The 26,786-nt window shown below is 44.4% G+C and overlaps 3 protein-coding genes across 3 annotated transcripts in view; 2 read left to right on the plus strand and 1 right to left on the minus strand.

Moving 5' to 3' along the window:
• Window positions 1–644: 644 nt before the first annotated feature.
• Window positions 645–7,844, minus strand: cdk8 (cyclin dependent kinase 8). Its single transcript, XM_079291823.1, has 13 exons — window positions 7,434–7,844; window positions 6,021–6,096; window positions 5,562–5,672; window positions 5,077–5,217; window positions 4,237–4,294; window positions 4,011–4,142; window positions 3,764–3,907; window positions 2,933–3,002; window positions 2,658–2,730; window positions 2,374–2,471; window positions 2,124–2,202; window positions 1,843–2,001; window positions 645–1,659 (listed from the first exon to the last, which is right to left on the minus strand). Exons 1-13 carry the CDS (start codon window positions 7,559–7,561, stop codon window positions 1,534–1,536), a joined length of 1,395 nt encoding a protein of 464 aa, XP_079147949.1. The 5' UTR covers window positions 7,562–7,844; the 3' UTR covers window positions 645–1,533.
• A 1,313-nt stretch (window positions 7,845–9,157) lies between these two features.
• Window positions 9,158–14,744, plus strand: rnf6 (ring finger protein (C3H2C3 type) 6). The gene is made up of 4 exons (XM_079291828.1): window positions 9,158–9,207; window positions 10,292–10,447; window positions 10,634–10,798; window positions 11,060–14,744. The coding sequence occupies exons 2-4, from the start codon at window positions 10,306–10,308 to the stop codon at window positions 12,901–12,903; spliced, it is 2,151 nt and encodes a 716-aa protein (XP_079147954.1). The 5' UTR covers window positions 9,158–9,207; window positions 10,292–10,305; the 3' UTR covers window positions 12,904–14,744.
• A 2,182-nt stretch (window positions 14,745–16,926) lies between these two features.
• Window positions 16,927–26,786, plus strand: part of atp8a2 (ATPase phospholipid transporting 8A2) — a 41,612-nt gene continuing 31,752 nt past the window's right edge. The window contains exons 1-2 of the mRNA XM_079291643.1: window positions 16,927–17,049; window positions 24,009–24,153. Coding sequence (XP_079147769.1) covers window positions 17,007–17,049; window positions 24,009–24,153 — 188 coding nt within the window. The 5' untranslated portion in view covers window positions 16,927–17,006. The remainder of the gene's footprint in view (window positions 17,050–24,008; window positions 24,154–26,786) is intronic.

Here is a 26,786-nt window from a genome sequence, read left to right on the forward strand (position 1 = left end):
GACTGACATACTTGGACTTTACGTATGACTTTGGTACCAAGGAATTGATTCTGTGCATGTGACAGAAATACTGTAGAATTCATAAATATCAGTGCTGAAACTATTAATCGAACAAAATAAATGAACAATTTTGATAATGTATCATAATATGAATACTATCTGGTTACAGGTTATCAGGTTTTCTGCTTATTATAATTTTATAGACAAAATGGTAACTGATTCATCAGGAAAATAATTGTCAGTTTAATCAATAACAATGAACTTCATGAAAAAAGCCAAAGCACCTCAGCCAAGTCTGATTCCAGGTGAGCAATGCTTTTTAAAATTTTATTAGATAAATAAAAAATAAAACGTTGTTGCCCGCAGCTGCCTTAAAACAGCATATGAGGTGTCAAATATAAATTAAAAAAAACATATAGTGAGCTTTCTGTGACACTGGGTGTTGTTAAACGTGCAAAGATTGATGTCATCATTAAAAATGAATCCAGCAAGTTTAAACACAATTCCTGCCGGGGATTAAAAAACAGTTCACAGCTTGTTGTGAAGTAGAAAAAAAATAAGTAATTAAAAAGGTGCAAAAGGTAAATACTTGCTTAAGTTTGCATCACTCAGCAGCTGCTTGCACATACACACAATTAACAACAATCGTTTTCACTTTTATTGTCAGGATACTTGCTTCATGTAAAATATTTCAATACAATACATGTTCCACCTGCCATCCTCCATGCGATTGGTTGGTTTGGTTGGTTTTGTCATGTTGTAAGGCCTGCCGACAGCATAGAGCAGCTGAGCCGCTTTGCCACACTTACCATGAAAACAGATTAAATTATAAACCACTAAAATCATTTGTCATCTTTTTTTTTGTCTGTCCTTTCTCAAAGAAAAAGAAACCCTCAACGCCACAGCTGTGGGGGCTCCATATCCTCCCAGCATGCTTCACGGCAGCTCAGATCAGTCCCCAGCTGAGGCCCTCACAGGGTCACACACACATAAAATAAACGGACAGACAGACAGGAGGACAGTCGGACAGGAATCTGTCACCGCTGGAAGTCACATAGCAGCTTTCAGTCTCATCCAAGCTACAATGGGTAGAGGGTAACTGGGGTTAGGCGTAGGTGGGGGTGTGGAGACAGGTGGAGAAGAGGAGGGGACACCGCCGATTAACACGTGTCCACCTCCCCGATACCACCATCGCCATCTTCTCTTGGCTGGTTTGATTTCGTCTGAGTCACAGGAAAAGGTTGGGCTCTATCATCGTATCCAATCCTCCCGCCTCGTGTTTCACCCATCAGGTGTTGCTCTATAGCACTGTTTGTAATACTGGGGTTGTGGGTGTGTTATCTTGAAGCAGAAGTCATTCGGACCGAACAGACTGCTGGAGAGAAAGTGCCCTCTGTCGGGTGGGGCGGGCGCTCTGTTGCATTGGACATCCCCCCCATTCCTCAGTACATTCGTTCAGGTATGGTAAGGGCTGTGTGTGTGTGTATACGTGTGTGTTTATAAGCGTATGTGCGTGTGTGTAAGAGGTGTGTCTCAGTAGCGGTGGGTTTGGTGAGAGTACTGGGGCGGCTGCTGGGAGGTAGAGGAGTATCCCATGCTGCTTTGGGGCAGTGACGTGCTTGGTCCAGGGTTCTGGTAGGCAGCATGTGGATTGGAGCGCTGCAGGGTGGAGGAAAACAAGGAGACACTCATTAAATCCTATTCACTACAAAACGACTCTCGTTGGTTGAAAGACTTGAAGGTTCATTTGCAGGTTGTGACATTCGGCACAGACACGCCACGCTAACATTAGAGAGCGATATCTGCATCCAAAAGTCAAATGTCGATGGAGGAGGGGCCTACCTGGTAGTCTGAGGTCATAATGAGGCCACCTGAGGTAGTGGTCGGCGGGACGACTCGCACTTTCTTGAGAGGCGGGCCCTGGGCATGGCTGTTGTCAGGGTTGCCAGTGTGCCCCGCCCCATTTGTGTGGTTGTTTCCCTGTTGCTGCTGCTGGTTTTTCTAATAGTAAAAAAAAAAAAAAAAAAAAATGTGTACATTGTATTGTATGTGGACACTTACTACCTTTCTGGATACATCCATAAAATAAGCATGCCGAAGGACTGAAGTGGCACATTTCTTACTTTGTCGGCCTTGTCCTCCGGCTCCTCCTCAGTCAGGAACTCCCTCTTGGGGTAGGGAATCTGGCAGCCTGCAAACACACTGGAGGGGAAAAAGCAAAGAGGCTTGTCGACTTCAAACATTTAGACCCAGGACTCGAAGCTTATTAGCTAAGTGACCTGCTCCAACATCATAGGAACCCTAGGATCACGTGACTCAAGCCAAGGAGGGGCTGTAGACAGAATGTAGATCTGTGTGTGTGTAGTGACTTACTCAGAAGTGGGCAAGGGCTCCTCCAAAAAGTAGGGGTCCTGCATGGCCTGCTCAGATGTGATTCTACGGATGGGGTCCATGGTCAACAGCTTCTGCAGCTTTTAATGAATTGCACACAATGTCAGCCTCAAACAAGAAGCCATTAATAGAAGTGACATAATGGCAAAGCATGCTTCATTTGACACGCAGAAGCAAACTATAACTTCTATTGTAGTTGTGCTAGGAAGTTGATACGTTATGCAAATGACATGCAATTTTGCTATTACTGAGGCAGTTTAACTCACCAAGTGGAATGCTTTGCTGTCTGGTTTGACTTTGTGTTTTTCCATGTATTTTATAAGGCTGCAGTTTGTGTATCTGTGATAAGAGAAGGAGCAAAATATATTCATATCATTCTTTCAGTGCGATCACCCAGTTTAACAGCACGCAGAGTTATAGCGCGGTTAAGTACGATTTGTGTACAACACTTAAACACGTCTTTTTGCCAGCAGAAATAGCACTTTGCTTTGATCCAACTTTGTTTCTGATCTTTCGGGAAAACTAGGACAGCAGCACTCACGTGTTCCTTCTAAAGTCTTTCATCAGCGTTGAGTGTTCTGGCATCTTTTTGATGTCCTCCCAGTCTTTATCTGACAAATGAGGGAAAGACAGGATTACACCCTGGCACACCCTCCCTCCCTTCAAGAACATATTATTTAGGTTGTGGGGTCTGGATTGCAATCTCTTGAGTACAAATGCTCATGATTTCCCTTCAACAACACCGTGTTACATTAAAGGGATATCTAGCTTTGGTTGTGCCTTACACACACATATATATATATATATATATATATATATATATATATATATAAACAAACTGTTTTTACCCAGATGAAAGTATCAAAACAAGAGCCATCAGACAGACTGGTGAATTACACAACTAGAGCAGCAGAGATGGTAAAAAGATCAGAAGCAGCTTAAGTGAACTGGAAGATATAGGCCCAAATGTAGCCCGGCGATTAAAAGTTGTTCTGTTTGTGACTTGGCTTCATCTATCGTGTCAGTGGATTCGGTGCTCAGAGCCAACAGACCACAGTACTGCCTGAAGAAAAAAAGAAAGAAAAAAAAGAGCTCGAAAAAAGACCAGGCAAATAATGTGCCTCTACTAGGAACAGCAAACGCTCATCCTTCCACTGCATTTTCCACTGAAACGGCAGCTGTGACACATAGGTATAAAAGCAACCGAAGAGCACATATTGCCATTAACGTCACAAGTAACACATTCCATTTTAAAGTAATTCAGGTATATTATTTTAAAAAAATCATTGTAATCAATGTAATGTCATCAATGTAATCAATGACTGTAATCAATGTATTCCCCTCTCAAAGTCTGGCAGCACTGGACTCTCACCAGCAGGGAAGCCCATGACGTTAAAGATGCGGTCCAACTGGTCGTGGTGGTACGGGTTACTGGTCTTGATGTCCTCCTGGCGACAGTGGAATATGGGCTCAGACGTCAGTAGCTCCGCAAAGATGCAGCCAATCGCCCAGATGTCTGGAGGACAAGCAGAGCACACACTTAACCCAAACCGTCACTGAAAGTCGGCGGAGCCGGCGGCACGATGTCCAGAAGTCCGATGGCGATGCACGGTTCTCACCGATGGCTTTGGTATAGTGCCGAGCCCCCAGCAGGAGCTCAGGCGCTCTGTACCAGAAGGTGACCACCACGGGGTCGAGATCGGCTAAAGGCTTCAGCGGTGAATTGAAGAGACGGGCAAACCCCATGTCCGCTGCAGAACAGACATCAAAGTCAGTTAAGTAACGGAAAACATGACAAGAAGTGAATTTTAAACATGTAAAACAAAAAGGAGAAATTATACGTACCAATCTTTACTCTACCCCTCTCCGGGCCTTCCCCCATCACTAAAATGTTAGCTGGTTTCTGAGGGAAAGAGACAGAAACACCATTTTGAACACGCTTCCACAATGCAAATTGATTTTACGGCAAAACCAAAAAACTTTTGTTGAGCTCATGATTTTTGCTTTGTTCGTCACGTTAAAAATAAGATTTTTTTAAGACCACATCAAATACAACGTGTTGCCTGTTTAAAATCATTCTGGACTAACTATGATGCTTGACCTGCAGATACTCTGATCCACATCTCTGCATGTGGTGTCTCATGAAAACTCTATGTTGCTGCCCTCTAGTGGACATAATAGACGTACTGCATCCCACATGAGTGGAAGTATTACATTTCCATCTCACTGTGGAGGTAATGTGGAGATAATGTGGCTTACCTATCAAACAGTGAAATCTGTTAATAGACTAAATTGTTTGTGATTATTCGTACATTTTTATTTTACGGAACCAAATGAAACACTAGAAACAATGCTTCAGAACACAATAACGGAAAATATTTGAAATAATAAAAAAAAAGCTTTCATGTAATAATCTTCCAATAAAATCAATATAACATTGAACATTGTATAAAAAGTGTTTATGGAAAAAATGCATGCTTATCTTGGATGAATTAAACCTGAATAATAATCATCATTCCAGCCATTACTCAACACATTGAGCTCTACATGCCTTTAATTGATTCTCTGCCCAATAATAATCTTCCAATCCCTCATCAACTGCCATGATTTCCCCCCCCCCCTCCTCCTCCTCCTCCTCCTCCTCCTCTCCTCCCGTTCCCTCTGTACCCTCCCCAATCCTCTTACAAGGTCTCTGTGGAGGACCCAGTTGGCGTGGAGGTAATGGATGCCGTCCAGGATCTGGTAGAGCAGAGACTTGACCATTCCTCTGGGCAGCTGAAGAGGCTTCTTGTTGGCCTTGGATGCTCTGTGGAACTTAATAATGTGCTACAGAAAGACAAGAGAACAGTAACTGTGGTGTGTGTGTGTGCGTACATGATGACTAAAAAAATCCATAGTTTATGCTACAGGCAAGATAATAAGTCTGGTGTTTGTGGCGTGTGTTTCCACTTCCTTGGGAGGGGAATGTGAGTGTGGCATTTTAACTCAGGTCTGATACTCTGCCAAGTGTAAAGCAGCAGAGGTTTGGCAGACATATTTTGAATTCTTCTTGGTGTTGTTTTAATGAGACTTAGCGATGCAGACAAAAAAAAGCACCATTTGAGTTTCTGCAGTATGTGTGATAACTCATGCAGCTCCAGTGTGTGTTGTGCATGAGTGCATTTGTTTACCCAGAGATCGTGTTCGGCGTAGTCAAAGAGCAGCCACACTTTACGGTCCGCGTGGGACAGGAACACCTTCTGCAGGGAGATGACGTTGGGATGCTTCAGCTCCCGCAGCAGCTACAAAACACAAACCAGCTCAGAAGACCGACCACACACGAGATCGTGACTAACAAACAGCCCATTTGCACAAGTTAATGCTGCTATTAACTACTTAAAGTGGGGAAATGACTGTACTGATGACCATAAATAATAGGGCACAGCTTTTATTAATGATATAGTGTACACCCTTTGTATGCATCGTCTATTTCCTTCTGCTGGGAGTCTGTCTAACTCTTGTGCTTGATGTATTTAGCTTACTTTACAAAAGCTACTCTGTGATGGTGATGTAGTTATTACATAAGGCACCCAGGAATGGCATGAGGGTGCTGAACAGAGACCAAACAAAGCAAGCCAGGCGGTTCTTACAGCAATCTCTCTGCAGGCCGACATGGAGATGCCAGTGCCTTCAATCTGCTTGAGGGCGTAGTCCTTATCATCCTTCCTACAAACAGAGAGAGGCAGAGCAACATCAACACCAGACCAGACTGCGGGCCCCCTGAGAACGGGGCATTTGGCAGCTGGCACAGGGACTCTGAGAAGAGGCCGAGTTGCATTACCTCCAGATTTATGTAATCAAGCTCACCTCTGAGGCTCAAAACAATACACGGGGAGAGGAAACAGGGGCTCTGTCTGGCTGCTGGCGAGGGACAAACGGAGCACCGGGACTCACTCTCACTCGAATGAATTGGTTACAACCCCTCCCTCCCCCCTGGCCTAAATCATCTCATAAACCCATGCTTTGTGCTTCCTCAGGCCTCGTCCAACTGCGGCAGCACAAATTAGCTCACAAAGACTCATAAACAGAAGTGAACAACAACATCTTTAAACACTTTGGGGATCTTTTGTGTGGTTCTGGCTGCCAGTGTGCCTGGGCTGTGATAATAGGCCTGGTAGCTCGAGCTGCCTACAGCTCTGGTCCTGGTACACTTCAGACAGAGTCATGGGTTGAATTAGAAACAGTGGGGAAATAAAGAAAAGGGTTTAGAAGTTAAGGTGGGTGGCGCCCTGGTGGTCTCAGGGTTTAAGGATCTGACCATGAACCACAGAGTATGAAAAGTGTCATTCCCATCTTTCCCTCCGCTTACTTCATGACATCTCTCCACAATTAACCACATAACAAAACAAAAAAACACCACAAAATACACAAACTAGGGAATGAAATCTGGCCATAAGTTAAGCGTAATCAGAATAAAAAGTGCTTGCAATGAATGGACACAGATTTTATACACAACGAAACACTACAAATCCAACCTAAAGCTCTCATGTCAGATTCCTCTACAAATGAACACATTTGAACCAGTCACACAGAGCTTTCTGTACGACGACTAAAGTCACATCAGTAGTTGGAGATATTTACCTTGTGTATGAAAAAAAAAAACACCCTCCCTTAAAAGAAAAGGCACACAAACAACAAGCACATGCACCTGCTGTATCCTACATTCACCTAACTCAACCTGCACAGGCTCTTACTGTTACGAAATAAAATAATGCTGACTGTTGAGCAACAACACATGACAAAAAAAAGAAAAGAAAAGGGAGGCCACAAATCACAATGGTGAACCATATGTCAGTGTTGTTATACACGTCAGAAGAGCCTCATGAGCACCCTGACAGTGCAGGCAATAGGTTGTCTCCTTTATTTCTCGACATGAATCTCGAACAACATGCCTCATCTCACCAGACTTGAAGAAGAATAAATGAGAGAAGTAATTAAAGCGTATTTGGAAGCGGGAGGGGAGCTGGTTCACAGGCTAGAGGCCTCGCTGGTCATCAACTCACCCATCTTTTCTCTTCGCCTTGTATACATGGCCGTAGGTGCCTCTTCCCACTTTGCATCCTTCGTACTCAAACAGGTCCTCGACTCGCTCTCTTTCGCCGGTCAGCTTCACTTTGAAATCATAGTCCATTTTCACCACCGGTTGGGCTAAAATGACTCCGCTCCTTCCCTGTTAAAGCGTCGCTTTGGGAGGCAACTAGGCTACTCCGACGAGCTCGGTTTGATAATTCGGCTAGTTGCCTTCCCCAGCGTGGCCCTTTCCTTCCTTCAGCCCAGCTTCCACATCGAGTTTTCGGGTTAAATTGTTCGTACCGGAAGGGGATGCGCGGTGCTCGGAGATAGTCCAGGTAGAAAACAAGCCCGACGTGTATTCCTTTCTCTTGTTGCTGCGTTTCCCTCAGCCGGTATCTGCTCCCAAAGAGACGCACTTCACTCGGTAACGACGCCGTATTCGCGCACGGCACTGTCGCAAAACGTCGTGAAGACAGCCCTGCAGCAGAGAAAGGGCTTAAAGAAAATGGGTAGACAGACAACACCCCACGTAGAAATCCATACTCTTTATAATCAGAGATGATGTTTAAGTTTATACAATTTTATACAATAACAACCGTATGTTGAAAAAAGTATATTATACTACAATACAGTTGATCATAGTGTCACATATTTCAGTGTTATAATAATAAAAGAAATATCAGCATGTTCGTGTCTATTACCTCAGTAAAACATAATTAATCCATGTATTATTAAATTAAACGAATAACACAAAAAGTACATTATTTTTAAAGTATGATGCTAATACTAGAAGAAGCAATTCTATTTTCACCTTTCTAGCATAGGGGCAATTCAAAGTGCTTTATGGGGCAAAGAAATGCATTTAAACATTTAAAACCAAATATAGACACACACGTATGTTCATTTAAATGGAGTAATAAGTAGCCAAACGTAATGAAGAAAGTAAAAGTGAAGGAGAGAAATTCATTAACAAAGGTACAATAAAACAGCGGCATTTTAAAGTTGTCGCATGAATAAAATCATCCTGAGATTACAGATTATTACAAGGAATGATCAGTTTAAGGCATCTTATTGTAACACTTCTGCTGATATCTAATAAACCATTAATACAGATTTACTTGAAGAATACCAGTATGCTGGAGTAATATAGTGATTTTTCATTACAAAATATATAATTATAGAATGTCTATATTGTTATGACGTTGCGAAAGCAAAAACCTGTACCGATATACACTGTATAATACACTCTAATGCTACTCAGTCACAAAGATACATTCATATTTTGTAATGTGATCTGATATTGTATTTGGCAACTTGTTGTCTTGTCATTTTAGGTCACTGCCAAGGCTGTTTTAGGACATGAGCGCATCAGTTTGGGTATTAATGAACTAATATTATTTACTTATGTAAAATTGTTAAAACCATAACATGAATATTACATTAAAAGTCAAAGTCGTGCATTCAAAATGTTAAACGAAAGTGTCAAATAAAATAAAAGAATGGCTTTTTAGTAAACTCTTTTAAGAGTGTCTCATTTATTTAAGACTTTGCATCGAGTTCAATGTATAATATAACAGCATCATATCTTTCGACCCATTTTTGTTCAACAAATACAAAGCTATGTTTCAAACGTTGTGTTACCTAGGAACACATGTCGTCGAGGGACTTGTTTTTGACGGACCCTGTAATGTAGCACCGCTGGTCCCATCTTGAGAAGAGAAGGGAGTGCAAAGCAAACCGTCCATATTACCGCTGCTTTGTCAGGTAGTAAATTCCTTTTAATGTAATTGTCATCTCTTATAAAACTATGCTAGAGTTACGTAGACGCTCTGTATACATTAACTGCTTCATGAAACAGTTTGTCACGTTTATATCTGAGGAGTTATTCAGCCTCACAGCTAACACTAGTGTCGACGGACTGCTATTCGCTTACGTTAGATGTGCTAATTTGCTAGTGCTTGGTTAGCAACTAAAACATTGCGTATTTAAAATGACACTTCGCATCCTCGAAATGTCCTTTAAACTGACTATTGTGTTTGGGCTGGAAACGCAGTTAATCATTACCAGGTGTTAGTATCTCGAATATCTATGTGGTAAAGCTAACAGGATTCTTTGTCTTTCCTTCTTTACCCTGCGTTTACATGGAGGAGACCTCCGTTTAGTTTATCGTTAGCCACGCCTTTGTAGAGCTGTGATTGGACGGTTGGCCTGTCCGTCAATCACGCTAGGCCGCTCATTGGTTGGCTAACCAGGATGACAACGCCAGTTTTGTTGCTTTATTCCCTGCGTTCAACATGGCCTTCCGTGGCTACTGTTGTAACTTGGCTAACATTAGCTCACACAAGCCAACGATGTTATTCGGAACCTTTTAATGGCAGTGCCTTACAGTGACTAAATCGAGCATCAATCCACAAGATAAATTAGATTATTCTACGGTGCTAGTCTTCGGGATAAACGTTAGCAGGATTACTGTAGCCTCCTCTTGCTGGTGGAGTCTCTCGATAGAAAATGGATGGCGTTGTCTTAATTGTCGTCCTTCACTAGAGATTAGTCATTTTAAGGCTAAGGTACCCGAACAACTCTAATTTGCATTTCATTTTTTTCGCAAGTATACAAAACAACCCAGTATGAGATATAGACCTAAGAAAAGCCTTTGTTCTTTTTCTTTACAAAATATAATCGAATAGCCATTAGCTTGAGCAACACATTGTAATCACATAATGAGCATGCAGAGGCTCAACATGTGACTTCAGGCTTATTTTATGAATGCAAAATGTAAAGCTACAGTGGGTAAACCTCAGATGACATTCCACCCCCTGACTGACACCCTCACTCATCTGTCTGCCAGCACTTTTCAAGGTGATGGACCCTCCTGGTGGGGGAGACGAACGGCGGAGGCAGGCAGAGCGTCTTCGTCGGGAGGAGGCGTACTATCACTTCATTAATGAACTGAGTGAAGAGGAGTACCGCCTCATGAGAGACAGCAACCTGCTCGGCACCCCTGGTGAGGAGGGACACATCTTATGTAGCCTTACTTCACATGTATTCCAAACATATGAAGTTTATGGTATACCGTATGTCACAATGTATGATACCAATAATCCGCCCACACAATAGGAGCAGGGATGGTTCTTCTTGACCCACTGCTACTGACGACACTTAACGGTATGCATGTTCACGTGTTTCTCAGGGGAGGTGACTGCCGAGGAGCTCCGGCAGCGTCTTGATGGGGCAAAAGAGCGAATGTCTTCTCAGCCCCGCACTGAGCAGCGCTCGCAAGCTGCTGATTCTGGAGAACAGCAGGGCGGGAGCGGCGAGGGAGAGGAGAGAGCGGCTGGAGGGAGACGAGGAGCAGGTAGGGAGAAGGGGGGAAGGACTTGTCTTTATCTTTCCAAATGTGGCTTCCACTAGTAATTATAATGCTCTTACTGATGAAGCTGAGTGCTTTTGAAACACCTTTCACACATTCTTTTGGATAAGTATTGATTCATCTTTTATTTAGTGTAATTTAAGCGTTTGGCAAGGTTCAAAGAAGGTTGCAACACAAGTACAATAAATTAGGCTTAGGGAGGAATACATTTTAGTTTACAGGCTTACCCATATTTGTTTTTTACAGGGGGCGCAGAGCCTGGAGCCGAACCATCTAATGGTGACTCATTACTGGAGTGGCTGAACACTTTTAGACGCACTGGTAATGCTACTCGCAGTGGGCAAAGTGGCAACCAAACATGGCGCGCTGTCAGCCGGACCAACCCTAACAGCGGAGAGTTCCGCTTTAGCCTGGAGATCAACATTAACCATGATCAGCCAGAGCCAGGGGAGCATAGTGACACTGTGGATACCGCGGAGCCGCCAGTGGCTGCCGCGAATATAACTTCACCCTCTATACGCACCGCTTCCTCATTCTCCAACCCTCGCCCTTCAACCACGCCAAGGCCAGTCCGGTACCCCACCCCTCGCCCAGCCCTCAGTAGGAGGATGCAGACACGGCGTACACGCAGCAGCACTACCACTCTTTCTATGAGCCCCCCTGCACTTCCTGCACCCGTGGCCTCCCCACCCGCTGCTCAGAGGAGAAGTGCCACTTTGCACTCTTTAGCTCCGCCTCCTACTGTTCCCAACCTTCCTCTTGATCAAACGGCACCTTCGCAACACCAAGCCCTGAATGCAGAATTAGAGCAGGGCAGTGATGATGCGTCTGCTTCTTTAGACTGTCCCCGTGTGTCACTGCAGTCTGGGTCTCAGGCCCCAGCAGTGGGACCTGAATCGCGTGGCAGGAGGACTCGATCACGTGGACGTGCACGCAGGGCTGCTGCAGGGGGCGGGGTTTCATCCCGCTTGTCAAGGCGCAGCCGTTCCCCCTTGCACAGAATACCCGTTGCCAGTACCACACCACCATCAAGTAGTGGTGCCGGTGGCTCCAGCGTCCCCACTGTTGAGCCAGGCAGTGGCACAACCTCTGTTTCCGTGGAGGCGGTGGCAGAACCTGCAGCTCTAGCAGAGCCGGCTGTAGAGACGGGAGAACGCGATAGTGAATCTCATGCAGTGGGAGCAGGAAGTTCAGTGGTGCGGCGGCATCCAACCATCATGTTGGACCTGCAGGTGAGAAGGATCCGACCTGGTGAAAACCGCGATCGGGACAGCATCGCCAGCAGAACGCGTTCTCGTGCCCGGGTCGCTGAGAATACGGTCACCTTTGAAAGCGACAGTGGTGGATTTAGACGCACCATCTCCCGCTCTGAGCGAGCTGGGATCCGCACTTATGTGAGCACTATCCGGATTCCACTGAGACGCATCAGTGAGACGGGCCTGGGGGAGCCCAACTCAACCGCCCTGCGGTCTATTTTGCGCCAGATCATGACCGGATTTGGGGAGCTGAGCTCTCTAATGGAGACAGAGGCCGACTCTGAAACTGTTGCGCCTAGCCACACAGATGCTAGTGTTACAAACAGTAGCACCAGCCCAGCCAGTCGTCTACATACAAATGAGACCGAAGCAGGCGAAGTTGGTACGGGTAGGGTAGATCAGGAGAGGGTGGGGCTGGCGGGAAGTGAGGAGGATCAGGGTGGGCTGCCCAGGCTCGGAGGAGGGGTAGTGAGCACCGCAGAAGGACGAGCCACCAGCAGAGACACCAACAACCTGGTAGAAAACGGTACTCTACCCATCCTCCGGCTGGCACACTTCTTCTTGCTCAACGACGAGGAGGATGACGAACACCCTAGGGGCCTGACCAAAGAGCAGATTGACAATCTATCCACGCGTACCTATGGTCAAGCCAGCCTGGAGGGGGAGATAGGTCGTGCATGCAGCGTTTGCATCAATGAGTACGCCCAGGGCAACAAGCTGCGCCGCCTGCCCTGCTCCCATGAATTTCACATCCACTGCATTGACCGCTGGCTCTCTGAAAACAACACCTGCCCCATCTGCAGGCAGCCCATACTCGCAGTGCATCACGACTGACCCGTTTGCCCTCAAACACAACTATCAAGCTCCTGGCTGGCTGAACTGAGCAGACCCAAGTGGGCTTTGCATGTACATAGCGCTTTCATGGTTTCATTTTTTTTTTTTTTTTGAAAAATGTCTGAGTTGAAGAAGGTTGAACCAAAAGTGCGGAAAAAAAGAACTATAAATGCAGAGAATTTACAGAACTTTATTTTTTTAGACTTTTGTGTTCAGCAACTTATTTTTTTATTTTCTTCTTCCTATGACGCATTCTCTCTGGTCTCCGCCACAATGCTTAAGAGGCCCATGTCAATGGATGGCATTAATGCTTAAGGGAGCTCCTGAAGTCGCTGCTGACTAGTCTCACTTTAACTCTTTACTGTCTGATAGATGTGACGTCTCCTTGTCACAACTGGTCCACACAAATCACTTCTAGACTTGCTTTATTCAATATAAGCTGTAAATAACTCACCACTGCTTGTATTTTTATGGTTTTGACACAAGCAGCTCCTCACATGCCATGTGTTCAGAATGGAAGCAGGAATAATTTTCTTTTGTAACATTCACCATTTTAAAGCTTTGACATCCATTTTAAAGTGTCCCTCTGCAGTTGGTGAAGAAATGTATGATTTATCGGGATCTGTATGATATATGTATTTAATTTTGAAATAAGTTTTACTCTGTATGTCCAGTAGTATTTGTTTAAGCTCTTTCCACACATTACATTTGTGTATAATTACAATACAGAATTCATCCATAAAAGTCACCCACTAAAATCAGCCACTTTGAAACCATAAACATGATCCATATCAGCAGCACACTTCTAATGACATGTAGAAGGCATGTGATAATCAGGAATTCAGAGATGTAATTTAGTATGAGTTGTGCAATACGGAGAGAAATAGCAGTATTGGTTGTTTTGCTGTTCATTGTTGTTTACATTGTAATGCCTGATTATCATCTCCACTTAAAAACAGTCTTGTTTACCCTGAACTCAGTTTCCTCTTGGTTCCTGTTGCTACCATACCTGACAGACACCCTGGGACCCGTGTCACAAAGTCTCATTGAGTACTAAGCCTGGTATGTCTGCTGAGCATAGATATAAAGATTAAAAATAGATTTTCTCAACTCAAAATTCATCTTCGAGAGAATTCTTGATGTTCGGAGCATCTGCTGCAGCGGTGACTCCAAAACCACAATTTTGAGATTCTGTTAACACAATTTAATAATTGTCTGTCACTGTGCAAAGGTTGCAGTGTGTTTCTGTTCCAGTGCCAGTGTACACAGTACACTGTGTGTACAGTGGACACTTAAATGAGACAGTGTTAGTAATATATTCCTGTATGCGCTTTATGGTTTTTCTTTACATTACATGCTATGTTGGCATTTCTAGTGTAGCACAGGTGAACTAATGAATTTAACCACCAGGGTCACTTTGAACACCATCAACAGTCCACGGGAGCTGCTGTATCTCTGCAGTTAACATGCCGCTAATAAAACTGCAGGACTGATGCAGCGTAGTGTGTGAGGGGTTGAGTTTGTATGGTTCAATTGTGTGTGCATGTACGTTTGTGGGGGGTGCTGAAGGAAAGGGCCAGTGTCTCGGTAAACCTGGTTCTCAGAAGGCTTCTTTTCAACTTATGTCCACCTTGGAACACTTGGAGAGGGCTGTGTGGCAACTGAGCTCAGAAGTGAATATTTATTCTGTTCCTATTTAATAAGATGGAAAATTGAACTTTTGAAATATGTATTATGTTACAATGTGATGAGAGTAAACAATTAAGATAAATATGTTACTATGTAATAAATTGAAGACATGGGTTTTCTTCTAACAATGGAATAAAATGCAGCGTTGCTATGCCTGGAAATGCACGGTTTGTGTGTGTGTGTGTGAGCGCGTGACAGACGTCAACTGTCGCCTAGGCACCCACGAGCTGTTGGTGTTCAGCCATATTGCAACAATAATGTTCTTTACGTTTGTAACAAGCGGATTCTGCGTGGTTTAACCAAAGATGGGCAGAGACATCAAAATATAATTTGATACAAAATACCCCGCAAATAAATGTATCAAAATAAAATACTGGTGCCAGAAAATGTAACAAAATACAATACACGTATTTTGTATTTAAAATATAGGAAATACTTTTTTCTGGATTTTCCATTTTCTCACAATGTGGTATAACAGAGAATTCAGGTTTGGGCTATATGATGTACACAAAGCTCTGGTGAAGCCCACTAAAAGGAAGAACAGTCACAGAATGTCAGTGTAACTAAGCACATCTGTGCTTGTTTATGGTCCTTGAACATCATCTTGCTGAGACATGTCCCCCTGGCCAACTGTAAAATGTATGAAATAATAAAACAGAATACTTTCATAATATGCCTTTTAAATTAAAATAAATTGGATATTTAATGTTTTTTTTAACAAATGGACGTCTACTGTCATAGCCTGGCTAACTGAACTATATTATCTGCCAGTAATTGATGTAACATGACATTCACATTGAGAAGATACAGCATAACTTGTAATACAGTGCAAGATTAGATGGTCTGACATCTCTTGATAAGGTTATCATGAATACAAGCTCCCAATCTCCCTCTTCCTATATAGCTAGCTACTCGACTGATAAGTTAACTTGCTAAACACTGGCTATGCACTAGCCTAGACAGCATGCTAGCATCATTAGCATCGATCGCTAGCTTGGTATTATAACCATCACCATGTATATACAATAGGCTATGTAGCCAGACCCAGACATCAATTATACATCAAGCTAGCTATCTGTCACACTCAGATAAAATATTTAACTTGACAGACAATCCATTGAACTTGAAGAATGAACTCGTGAACTGTTTTTTGATTCGTGGAGAAAGTATTTTGATTAAATACAAAATTACTCCACTCTAAAGTATTTTGTTACAAATTACGTTCGATTTTTTTATCGGCCCTATCAAATACAAGTTACAAAATACTCAAAGTAATTGAAATACGTATTTCAAATACAAGGAATAGAAATACTGCCCATCTCTGGGTTTAACCCGTTTCTGTGCACGTTTTGGTGGATTTATATCGCCGTTAAACTGTCGCCGTTGGGGTGTGTTAAGCTAAATACGTGAGTATTATGTGTATTAACATAACGCTAGCTAATAATTCATTTGACGCCCTCTCATTCCCAACAAGTTTCAGTTGACTGCAAGGGTTAGTTAGTAGTTAACGGCATATATGATGTTAACGTCAAGGGGTGAAAAAAGACAGAACCCATTCAATTTAAAAAAGTAAAATTTCCGAACAAAACGCACCCTTAACTCAACAATGGTGGCTAACTAGCCAATTTAAGCTAGCGGTTAACGTTATACTGTTTACTTTGCGCCCAAAGTCCTGTGCGCGCGCGCGTCTCATCATACGATGCGCGACCCCGTGGCTCTAACGAGCACCTATAATAAAGCGATGCCAAGGAGCCATGTATACAGGAAGTTTGACTGTTGTCCTTCAAAATAAAGGCTCACAGATCATTTATTTTAAGCATTTGAATTATCCAGTTAAACTCACTTGTTCAATACAGGGCTTAAACGAGCATTATATTAAACGTATCAATAAGGAGATAAATAACAGTATTGTTTGTTTAGCGGTTATTAACAGCATTCAAACACATTGTGACACAAAGGCTGCTTGTGTGTGACTTCAGTCTAAAGGTGGCACCTTTAACTTCACCTGCCTGTTTCATCTTACCTGCTCATCTTTTCTGGGCTAGTGAACGTTTTGTTAAAATATTAAATGTTCAATAAAATAAACTTGTTACCATATTCTGCTAGATTCGTTAAACATCACATTAATTCATTGCACAGAATATTTCCTTGGGAGACTTTACGCTAACGTACTTTATTTTGAAAGCAGTGACGGGAAGTAGCGCATTCTTTAGTCCGTCTGACTGGAAACTGGCTGGAGCTGAACGGCTTCATAACATTACCTCCGCGATACAGCCGAAAAATAATGATTCCTGAGCAGAGGAAGCGGCCTGGGCCCGGAGCAGCATCCTCCTGGTCTGTCGGTGAGCCGTGAGCATGCCACCGCTCCAGCCTCCTCGTCCCAGCCTCACCGACACTCGATCACCACCAGCAAGATGTATTTCAACCGGAGACCGACGAAGATACACAGTGAGGGAGGTAAGCAACAAACACCTTATTTAATCTTTGCTCGATCGAGGTTCCGCTTAATTCGTGATCTGTTACTTGAAATTGGGTTATTATGTCAGTGTTGATAACATGTAATCATATAGGCCTGTATATCCTCGTGCGTATTTGATATGTGCTCGGCATAATAACGGGTTGTCTTTTGGACTGCGGTATGCATGTGGCGTGACTTGCTGTAAGCCTATCGGTGTTTATCTTTCAGTATCGCCACTTTTTTTTTTTTTTCGCCACCAGTTGGGGAAGCAAGGGCAAACCGACCGCAGCACCAGTCATCACGGCCCTTTTTTAAATACGTATTTTTTCATCGATACGTGGAGGATCCGTGCTGTGCCTTAACATCACGAAAAGATAACAACATCCGGAGTCTGTGTGACCTTAGTACATATAATCTACTGTATTTCCCATGGCATGATTGTGGTATTATATAATTGTGTTGCCACAGCCTCTAATATCTAGACCTCATGCAACGCATCACATGCGATAATTTGGTATGTTTTGACTTGCCTTAATCATTCCATATATAAACCCAACCTCATATAGATCAGTCCAAGCAAGAACAGCCTATTACCTCGCCGAATGAGGATCCACGTGACCTAAAGAGCGGTCCTTATTCTGGGCCCGTCCGCAAATGACACTCGATCTGAAGGCCATCCACGTCCAGAGTCTGTATTTACATCTCAGAATTCTCATGCGTTGGAAATATATGGTTCAGGATGTTGTACAGAGGCCTGCTGTTAATTAAAAAATATCATCCGTCATGAGAAAACGGTATGGTGATCGGGAGCATACTCTCAAGAAAACGCCTCATAATCTCCGTGGAGTAAGAGTTGAAGAGAGGATGGGGATGTTGAAACAAAAATAATCATATAATTTCACACATGGCAAATGGACATCGGATTAGACATTCCTGGAAGAGGAATAGCTTCCAGAAATAGAAAGCAGGGCAAATTGTGAGCATAAATGAGAGCCAACTGGGCCACACTAGCTTCAGTTTTCCAGATATGTATTTGTCATTAAAAGAACACACCACTTGATTTCTGACAATGACTGCGGCAGCAAGTTTTTTCTTTTACAATAAGACAGGTAAAGGTTAAAAGTGTTCAGCACCAGTTTCAACAGGTAAAAAAGCATGCATTTTAGAGAGTATGGTGACAACAAAAAAGTACATAACTCTCACTTTTAGCCATCATATTTGTATTTTTTATTTAATTCGAAAATCAGATGGTCTAACAAATAAGTCACACAGCTGTAAGTTGTTTGAATTACATGTCGATTGTGCTATTTTGACCCAGCCATGTAGAGCTTTCACTCGTTCTCTTGTTGTTTGTATCAGATCAGTTAATGTGGGATTATTAGTAACTCTAGTGGAGCATTTCTGGGGTTTTCTGTGGTCTAAAAGTTGTGAAAGAGCGTTCACTGTTTGCCGTATTTAAAGCACAGGAAGATTGTGGAGGTTCACTCCAGTATAAGTGGCAGCCGGTGTGTACATGTGTTCCCTCCTGGATTCACGAGCGGCCTTTACTGTAATCTCTTGGCGCCTGACCTCTTGATTCTTCGCTCTGCTTCGCGAGCCAACATTTCCCGGGTGATGACGTCTGCAGCTACCAGTCTGTCCAACACATTTACAGACATAACAATTATTTTATTTGTTTGTATTTAATAGTGGGTGTTACAAATTCTGTCCAACATTTGCGTTTTTTAATCGCACCTTTTAATCAAGAATCAGATTGTCCACTTTATTTGTGTTTAAATGTAAGGGCACATCTTGTCCCTGTGTTGATGTGTCTAGTTTATCTGAGCCAAGCAGCTCATCCAATTGTCAACAATACATCTGTTTTGGAAAGATAATGACTGGTTGGCATGGCTGCCAAGCTTTGGAAGATTTGGGAGATAGAGAGGCCAAATAAACTGCAGCAATGATGTATTTCCATAAGCTGGACACAGGGGGGCGCTCCTGCACAAGCTACATGGTTTTGGTCAAGTCCATTTCTGTGTGCAACCCTTCAGCTGTACATCTTTCATACCCAGGCATGACTCTCATCTCACTGATAATGCTTCCAGCAACGGGCACGTACAGACACATTTACAGCTCAGCCCATTGACACACAGGTGTGTTGTGTGCGGTATGTGTGTATATTGACTTGTTGTCTTGTGTGTGTGTGTGTGTGTTGTTTTCTCCTGCCGCGGCCTGTCACGGCGCTCACAGAGCAGTTAGTGTTGACCACCATTAGGCAGGAGGCTTCTGAACTGCAGGACCCAGGCGAGGGCGCCGGCGCTACAATGCGGTCCCGCCTCACAGACCGGTTTGACAAAAGTGAGTTTGCTCGAATTAGACTGGATGACGCCCCCCCCACCGTTTGTGTTCCGGAGTCCCGCGGTGCATGTGGCCAAAGCAAAAGGCCAGGAGCCAGGTGTCCCCCCAACCCCCGGCCCTCAAGAGCTACAAAGTCTGGTTCTCTACTAGAGTGTCTCTGGTTCTTGTCTGAAAAGGTTAAGACACCCTATTGCTGCTGTGGACTCTGTATAATCTGTAGCTCCTCAGGGCCTGGAGTGATGAATGCTGGACAGGAGGTAACCCCTTCACTGCATGTGCTTGTCGATAGCGGGGTCATGTCAGACCACGCTGATGAAGACGGATCGATATGCACCGGCACCCTGAAGCAAAACCTTTCATACAAACACGTGTGCATGCTGTAGAAAACTGCACACGCATGTGTGGACATGGCATGCCTGAATACCGTATGTACACGAACACTGCTGCGTGTGCGTATGACACATACGACTGAGCTGGACTTAGAGAGGGAGTAGCAGCATGTTGGGGCCTTGCATGATTTCTGGCATTATAGATGTATGTTCATCTCTGTGTGAGAGTGCCCATAAAACAGTGTCTGTGTGTGGATGTGCATATGCATACTTTAGTGTGCGCGCTGCAGTCTCACCTGCAGGATTATCGGGTTATGGATTAGTGGCAGGTGAAGTTGCAGAGCAGTCACAGAGGGGATTATCGTGCTCGTATAAGAGGCTTTCTTGCTCTTGTTACGGTGGAAAATGGACCCACTGGGGATGCTTTGGGGTTAGGTCCACCGGGACCTGCCAAATAGGGCCCGCGGGTCGCCTCGGAGACCAGGACAGCCATGGGACGTACGTTTCGCCACGGCAGAGAGCACTCTGTTGGTAATGCTTTTCTCACCACACAGCAGGGTTGTGGGCTGGACAAGAAATCATGTGGGGGAAGATATTTAAAGTTTGCAAATTGAATTGATGTTATTGGAATAAGTGAGGCGGTTGACGGGGCATATGGCTGTTGGAGGATTAAAAGCTGAGACCGATATCTTGTTCCGTTGCCTTCCGATTCTGCACTCGTATACAGATGTCTGTTTAAATAGAGATCAGTTCGGGGCAATGACTCCAAAAACATTGCAGCCGCGTTGCAAGGTGAGGGGAAAAAGAAAACGAGCTGCGATCAAATATGCACGTTATATGCTACATACTCTGATTTGCTGTGCACGTTCAGCTGCTCAAGTGCATTTCGAATGTTTTGACAGAGTGTCTGTCCTCAGCGTGGCTTGTGGGGGTTGGAGTGCTTTGACAGCTGGAGATAATTGTAGCTATTCTAGCATAACTGCTATTATGATTAGCTATTATCCCTCTGGCTCATTTCAGCTCCAGGTGTTTGGAAGATGTTAAGTGTATCTCTCTTAGACATGATTGAAGTAAACATGCGTGCAGCTACAAAAGCTCTCTTTGTGCCATTTAAAACACAATTCTGGCCGCCGCGCTAATTGACAGCCACTGAGTGGAGATCGGGACGCAGCACCAAGGTGAAATATGCTCTGCCATACTGGAAAATGTAGATGAATTATGCAGCTGCCTCCAATCCATAATTCAGTAGCCGAGTCTGCTTTTTTTCTTCTTTTTTTTTTAACAGTGAAATTTTGGCCTCGGGCCAGGGCAGCTTGGACTAAGCCCAAAACACAAAGTTGTTACTTTGCATATTAAGATTTATGAAGCGTGGATTAGGGACATTGTCTTCGAACGACGCGCGCAATGGATTTAAATGTCTGCATTGCCAATGTTCTGCTTCCTGGAACAGGTGATTGTAATCTGCCCGTTGTGAAAAGTGCGTCTGCTTTAATAGACTTCTAATGACACAGGTATTTGTGTGAGAGAGCTAGTAAAAGGGCTTTTAAGCTTCTAATGGACGGAAGTGTGGCTAATTAATGCCTAGGATTGTATTTTAGAAAGAGGACACCAACCAAATGGGTAGCTGGGAGTGTTTTGCTCGCAGGGCGTGAGATCAGAGAGTTCGTTGAGGCCGGATCAGACTTACCTGTTATCAGACCTATCGTACCAGTCCGGCTACAGCCTTTCCCGGTTCATGTGAAATGGACCTGGCCGTGCTCTGCCGGGGTTTTACTGCTGACTCATCCGCGGTGCATCAATAATGAGTTAAGCAGGTGACTACGCCTCTAATCCATCAGAGCTGAGTAACCGAGGCATTGATCTTATTAGAAATGAATCGGCGTTGAAGTGGGCTGCTGAGGAAGCCGTTATTGATCTGCTCGGAAAGATGGAGCCTGGAGGGGTTAAAAGGTGGAGGTAAAGGGGGGGGGGGTGAGGGGTACAGTAGAGACAGAGAATGGAAAACAGTGTGCAGCGCCCTTATACTCTTCACCTCGTGCCATCCTGAATCATTTCCTTACAGTCTCTCGCTATCTTGATTGACCCGACATTTGCAGTGGAGTCCTGTGATTGTGAGTTATGGCTCTGTTAGGTCCAGAGGTAATGGCCTCGTCAGAGATATGTGATATATGAGAGATGAGGGAAAGGCTGCTGATTATCATTTTGCTTGGACAGACTTTGACCTTTGCTCTCGGCCTTGTTCAGAGACTTTGGTCTGGTTTGGTCCGGCGCGATACTGATATTGGAGATTTTAACAGGGATTAAGCTCTTCAAATCTCAAGCAGGTTTCTTTTGCAATGGCAGAATGCCAACTACAATAAAAAAAAAACTGAAAGTGTCCCTCTAATAAATGCAAAAACCAAAAAAACATATAAAGTTGCACTCAAATAAATCTGTAGTTATTGTAGCCGTTTCCTGGAAACACAAACAAGTTAATGTGTCTTTTAATGGAAAAGTGGACGTCTGATGTGTCAGCAGTGATAATAGTGCATCCCGGCTGGCTTTCGTCTGGGTCGTTTTACAATTCCTCGCCTTCTTTAAAACAAAAGCTTGAGTGGAACATAATGATATTTTGGTTATCGATGAGCAGGGAGACTGACCCGTCTGCTGTAGGATTGTGGCGCTGCAGAAATAAGAGTTTCAGGACGGTGGAAATTCAATCTGCTAAACCCTGCCAGTGTTTATTCGTTTCTAATTTATTGATGCAATCAGACCGTTGTTGTTTTGACTTACAGCCTCGGTCACAGACAAACACAAACAATGCACAGATTCCAAGAAATGAACCGAACCATCCCAAAAGGGAATTACTATGAACCCAAAATACAGCTCATCATATTAACAATTGAGCACTACAGGCACACTTAAAATAGTATTATCAGAATACTGAGAGGATTTTGTGAATCACTTACCTGGCTTTACAGATACATGCACTCCAGATAACATTCTATATTTCATTACTGGAGATGAAACATAAACGATCTGCCGCTATGCAAACTACTGAGAAGGATGTGAGGAGCAGAAACCTGTGGTGGGTGAACACTGGTGTTGCACAGGCATCGCAGTGAAGTGATCTCCCGACGGATGGTTCCTGCCTCAGCGATGTCATCTGACCCGTCTGTCTGACCACCAGACCGCGAGGCGATATCGGGCTTCTGGCCCTTTAAAAGCGGAGCGGCCGGCTTTGCACCTCCGCAGCGCCGAAGGAGCTCCATATGGCTTCTCCCTTGTTGTCTGCGGTGAGCCGCTCGGCATCAAATTAAAAAGGGAGGAGATCGCTCGAATCGCGCCCGGTACGGACTTTTCCGAGGCGGCAGGAAGGCCAGATGACACGGTTGCCGAGTTTGGCGGGCCAGTATCTTTCACCGGGGCCGGGAGCTTCTTCCTCAGCGAGGCCGACCAAGGAGAGAGGAGGCACGGGCTTGCCGCTGCGTCTGTCCTCGCCCAGGTTCGCCGTTGTTGTACCAGCTGAGTCAATTGTGGCGTCCAGACCTGTTTGCATTGCTCTCGCTGCCCACACAATGCCCCCCCCCCCCCCCCCCCCCCTCCGCAGAACTATATAGGCTATACATATTATCCCGTCATTAGGCGCACTCGAGGATGAAGTAAGTCCCGCTCCGGGAGCTCAATGCGTGGGGGGCGTATGAGCGGCGATCACGACGCCTTAAAAATGGTCGGAGACGACAAAGCCAGGCGGGCGGGGACGCAGGGAGTCTGCAGAAGAAGAAGAAGCGTGTTGCATCCTCTTCTGTCACTTTTTTTTGTGCGGGGGGGGGGGGGGGGGGGGGGGGGGCTTTTGCTTAATAACTACCACGATGCGCGCCCTGTGTGTGTTACATGTGGACAAGTTGGCGTGGTGATAACAGACCAACTCTGCGTGTGTTTGTTCGCCATTGTGCATCCCTCAGCACATCCATTATACGCGGGGGGTCCCGTGGGCGTCGCGAAACGAGCGCGTGTGCATTGACGGTTCCTGCATAATGATACTGAAAGACAAGGGGGGGGGGGTTATAACGGGAAACGTCATTCAATCGACCACGCCGGGTTCAGCACACATCAGCATACAGTAGCCTCTAGTACTAATAGGTCGCCTTCGCTTTTGAACCGTAAACCACGTCTCCCGTCTATGTCTCTGTCTCTGTCTCTCTCTCTCTCCCCTCTCTCTTTCGCCCTCTCTCCCCCTCGCTGTCTCTCCCTCTCACTGCCTCGCACTCACTCAGCCTCGCCTCTCTCTCATCAATCCAACGGTGCAGGACCTGCTTGCTCGTCCGGCGGTTACCGCAAGGCAGATGATGAGATGTCCGGGACCACTTCCCAGGCGGATCCCGTAGACGCCACCGCGCGGACGGTGCTGCTCAACCGGCCACAGACCACCAAGTTCTGCGACAACCACGTCAGGTAGGCGTCACTGAGCTTCTACCGACTTGCACGTTTCGCTGTGATGCATGTTGTGTAGCTTGAGTGTACTCTGACAAATAGTGGCTTCCTTATCATGATCATCACTGATTTATTTTAAAAAGTTTTAATCGGAGCTTAATAAACCACCACAAAGGCTAGATATCACCAGACTTCTGAAACCTCTGGTTACTCACCTGATGCTTTGTGTGTATTCAGACCGTGATCAGCTCATCTTGACTATATTTACTTGAATACAAGTTGTTTGCCTGACTGGGGTCAGAGGGCATGGTCGGCTCATGGGGTTGTGTGTCTTGCTAAAGGGCACCCATTGTAGATATTTACTTTAGAGGGGCTTTAAACCCATTCTTTCAGGTTGAAGGACAACCTGTTACGGCCAGTTTGTATGTTTTTCTTCCCAGCATGCCATGTGTGACAAGTAGACTTTGGACCAAGTGGCATTTCCTTCTTTTTTTTTTATCTCTCTCCGAAACAATTCTCTTTATTTTAGTTTGGCCTAACATCACAGCAACCAAAACAACGTGTAGTTCTACAATTACTACAATTTTGCAGGTGAAACTATTGATAAGACTCTTTTAATAACTCACCTATTAAGTTGCAACTCTGCAGCTGAGGCTGACCTGAATCTCATTGGGAAGTGCTTTGCTTAACAACTTAACATTACGTTACTGAGTCGATATTTCCTCAGGAGTAGTGCATATTTAAGGACGCCAATGAAAGCGCCTTAGTTTTGTCTGATTTCTCAGACCCTGGAGGTGTCATTTTTGTAGTCATGGCTTCTTTCTGTACTTTGACGTGGACTACAAATCTTGGACCAGCGTATGATTGTATGATGTATTGATGCTTGTATGTGTGGTGATATCTATGTCAAAGGTGGGCTCTCTTTTATAACCATCATCCCAGCTGTCCTGTGCGTATTTAATGGGAACAGCTGTGGTCGTAAATACAAATGAGCAGTCAGGCAAACTGCATTAGAGTTTGAATTAGACAGACAAAAATGTAATTTATACCTTGTCATTACCTTGTTATTAATTCTATTTGTATGTACTAACTGTGCCTGGCGCCATGCGGAGCACTGGGCTCATGTTCTGTGAGTTGTCGTTAGTCGGCTGACATTCGGTGGTCTGTCATTACTCTCAGGAGATTTAAGTTCACTTTTGAAAGAGCCTTTTTCAGCCCCACGAATAAGATTAACGCTAGTGCTCCCCGGCTCATCTGATTGGATCACATGTGGTGTGCTGCCCATCGCTGCATGCTGATTGGAGAATAAAGAGCACTCTGATGTCTGTGTTCCTCTAACCCTTTAGTTTATGTTTGAAAGGTTCAATAGCCCTTATTGATTTTTCTTAGAATGAAGCCGTGTAGCTTTTATCTGGACACTCAACTCACCTTCTCTCTGTTCCCCAGGTCCTCTACATCCATATTTCATTGTGTGCAGTTGTGTTTATGCAAACTAAGCATTAGTGCTGCTCAGCAAAGTAACCTGCTCTATTATTCTAAGGAAAATACATCAAAATGATAATGTAAAGTAGACCATGTTTAACTGAATCACACATTAGAACTGACAAATATTTTACAAACACTTGTATTTTAAACTAATCTACCTGCCTGAGCTTAGAGGGATGACTTGTCTTTGAGCTCAGCCCAGTGTTTCCCTATAACATATGAAGAACACCGGCCGTTTCTTTTTTTTATAAAATAAAAAACATGACAAAGCCACACAGCTGCAGAAGAGCATCACCCCTGCAGCTAACAGCTGTTAACACCACCAGCGTGAAACTATGAATCTGCCTTGTAATGTGTGTGTGTGTGTGTGTGTGTGTGTGTGTGTAGAGTCCGATGTAACTTGTCTTTAATTAGATTAAGGCAGTTTTATCTGCTGGATCATAGGTGTAGTATCACTAACTCTGGGGTTTCAGAGCATCAGGGTCAGGACACGGAGTGTGTGTGTGTGTGTGCGTGCGAGCGACAGACTAACAGCTGTTGCAGCTCTGCTTTGTGTGTAATGTCCTGCTCTTTGTAGTTTTGCGTCTGTGTGAGTGAGGCAGACGGAAAAAGCGGTCACGGGTTCATCTCCTAGGAGACTGTGAACTGTGATGGAGGGGTGCATGCACTCGATACACTCGCACACGCACTCACACACACTCTATCCATTAAATAAGGACCATCGCAGAAGCTCTAACCTTTCACTCAGGCCACACAGGGGGAAAAAACAAAGCAGGCCTTGACTTGAAGGTTGACTTTTTTTATTTTTAACTCCTCTAAAAGCTCTTACGGAAGCTTCCTGGCTGTAACCAGGCTAATCAATGCAGTTGACTGACAGACATGTTGAGGTCGCCAAGGTTTCTTGCACCTATTTTATGGAGTGCTGGGTCTTTCTTTAGATTGCTGGATTGAAAGTATTGGTCTATTTAAAGGTGTGATGTGTGTGCACCCGCTAATGGCTCTGTTTGCCCTCTCCGAGCACAATTTAGGTTTTTTTAAAAATAGATTTTAGTGCTGCAACACTAAAACACAAATAGAGTTGGTTATTCAACCTTTTAAGGTAAAAATCATTAGCACACAATTTATGCATGAATTCCTTCTTTTGCTAATGCGATAGCTGGCTCTCTGCC

Source organism: Melanostigma gelatinosum (genome assembly GCF_949748355.1).
Source record: "Melanostigma gelatinosum genome assembly, chromosome: 20".
Classification (NCBI taxonomy): domain Eukaryota; kingdom Metazoa; phylum Chordata; class Actinopteri; order Perciformes; family Zoarcidae; genus Melanostigma; species Melanostigma gelatinosum.

Bases quoted from the DNA above. Each gene is read 5' to 3' on its own strand.
- rnf6 (XM_079291828.1), top strand. From the start codon at position 10,306: ATGGACCCTCCTGGTGGGGGAGACGAACGGCGGAGGCAGGCAGAGCGT. The intron at 10,448-10,633 runs GTGAGGAGGGAC...CGTGTTTCTCAG, and splicing joins CAACCTGCTCGGCACCCCTG to GGGAGGTGACTGCCGAGGAG. The intron at 10,799-11,059 runs GTAGGGAGAAGG...TGTTTTTTACAG, and splicing joins TGGAGGGAGACGAGGAGCAG to GGGGCGCAGAGCCTGGAGCC.
- cdk8 (XM_079291823.1), bottom strand. From the start codon at position 7,561: ATGGACTATGATTTCAAAGTGAAGCTGACCGGCGAAAGAGAGCGAGTC. The intron at 4,295-5,076 runs GTAAGAGGATTG...TCTTTCCCTCAG, and splicing joins GGGTCCTCCACAGAGACCTT to AAACCAGCTAACATTTTAGT. The intron at 2,472-2,657 runs GTGAGTTAAACT...ATTCATTAAAAG, and splicing joins ACAGCAAAGCATTCCACTTG to CTGCAGAAGCTGTTGACCAT.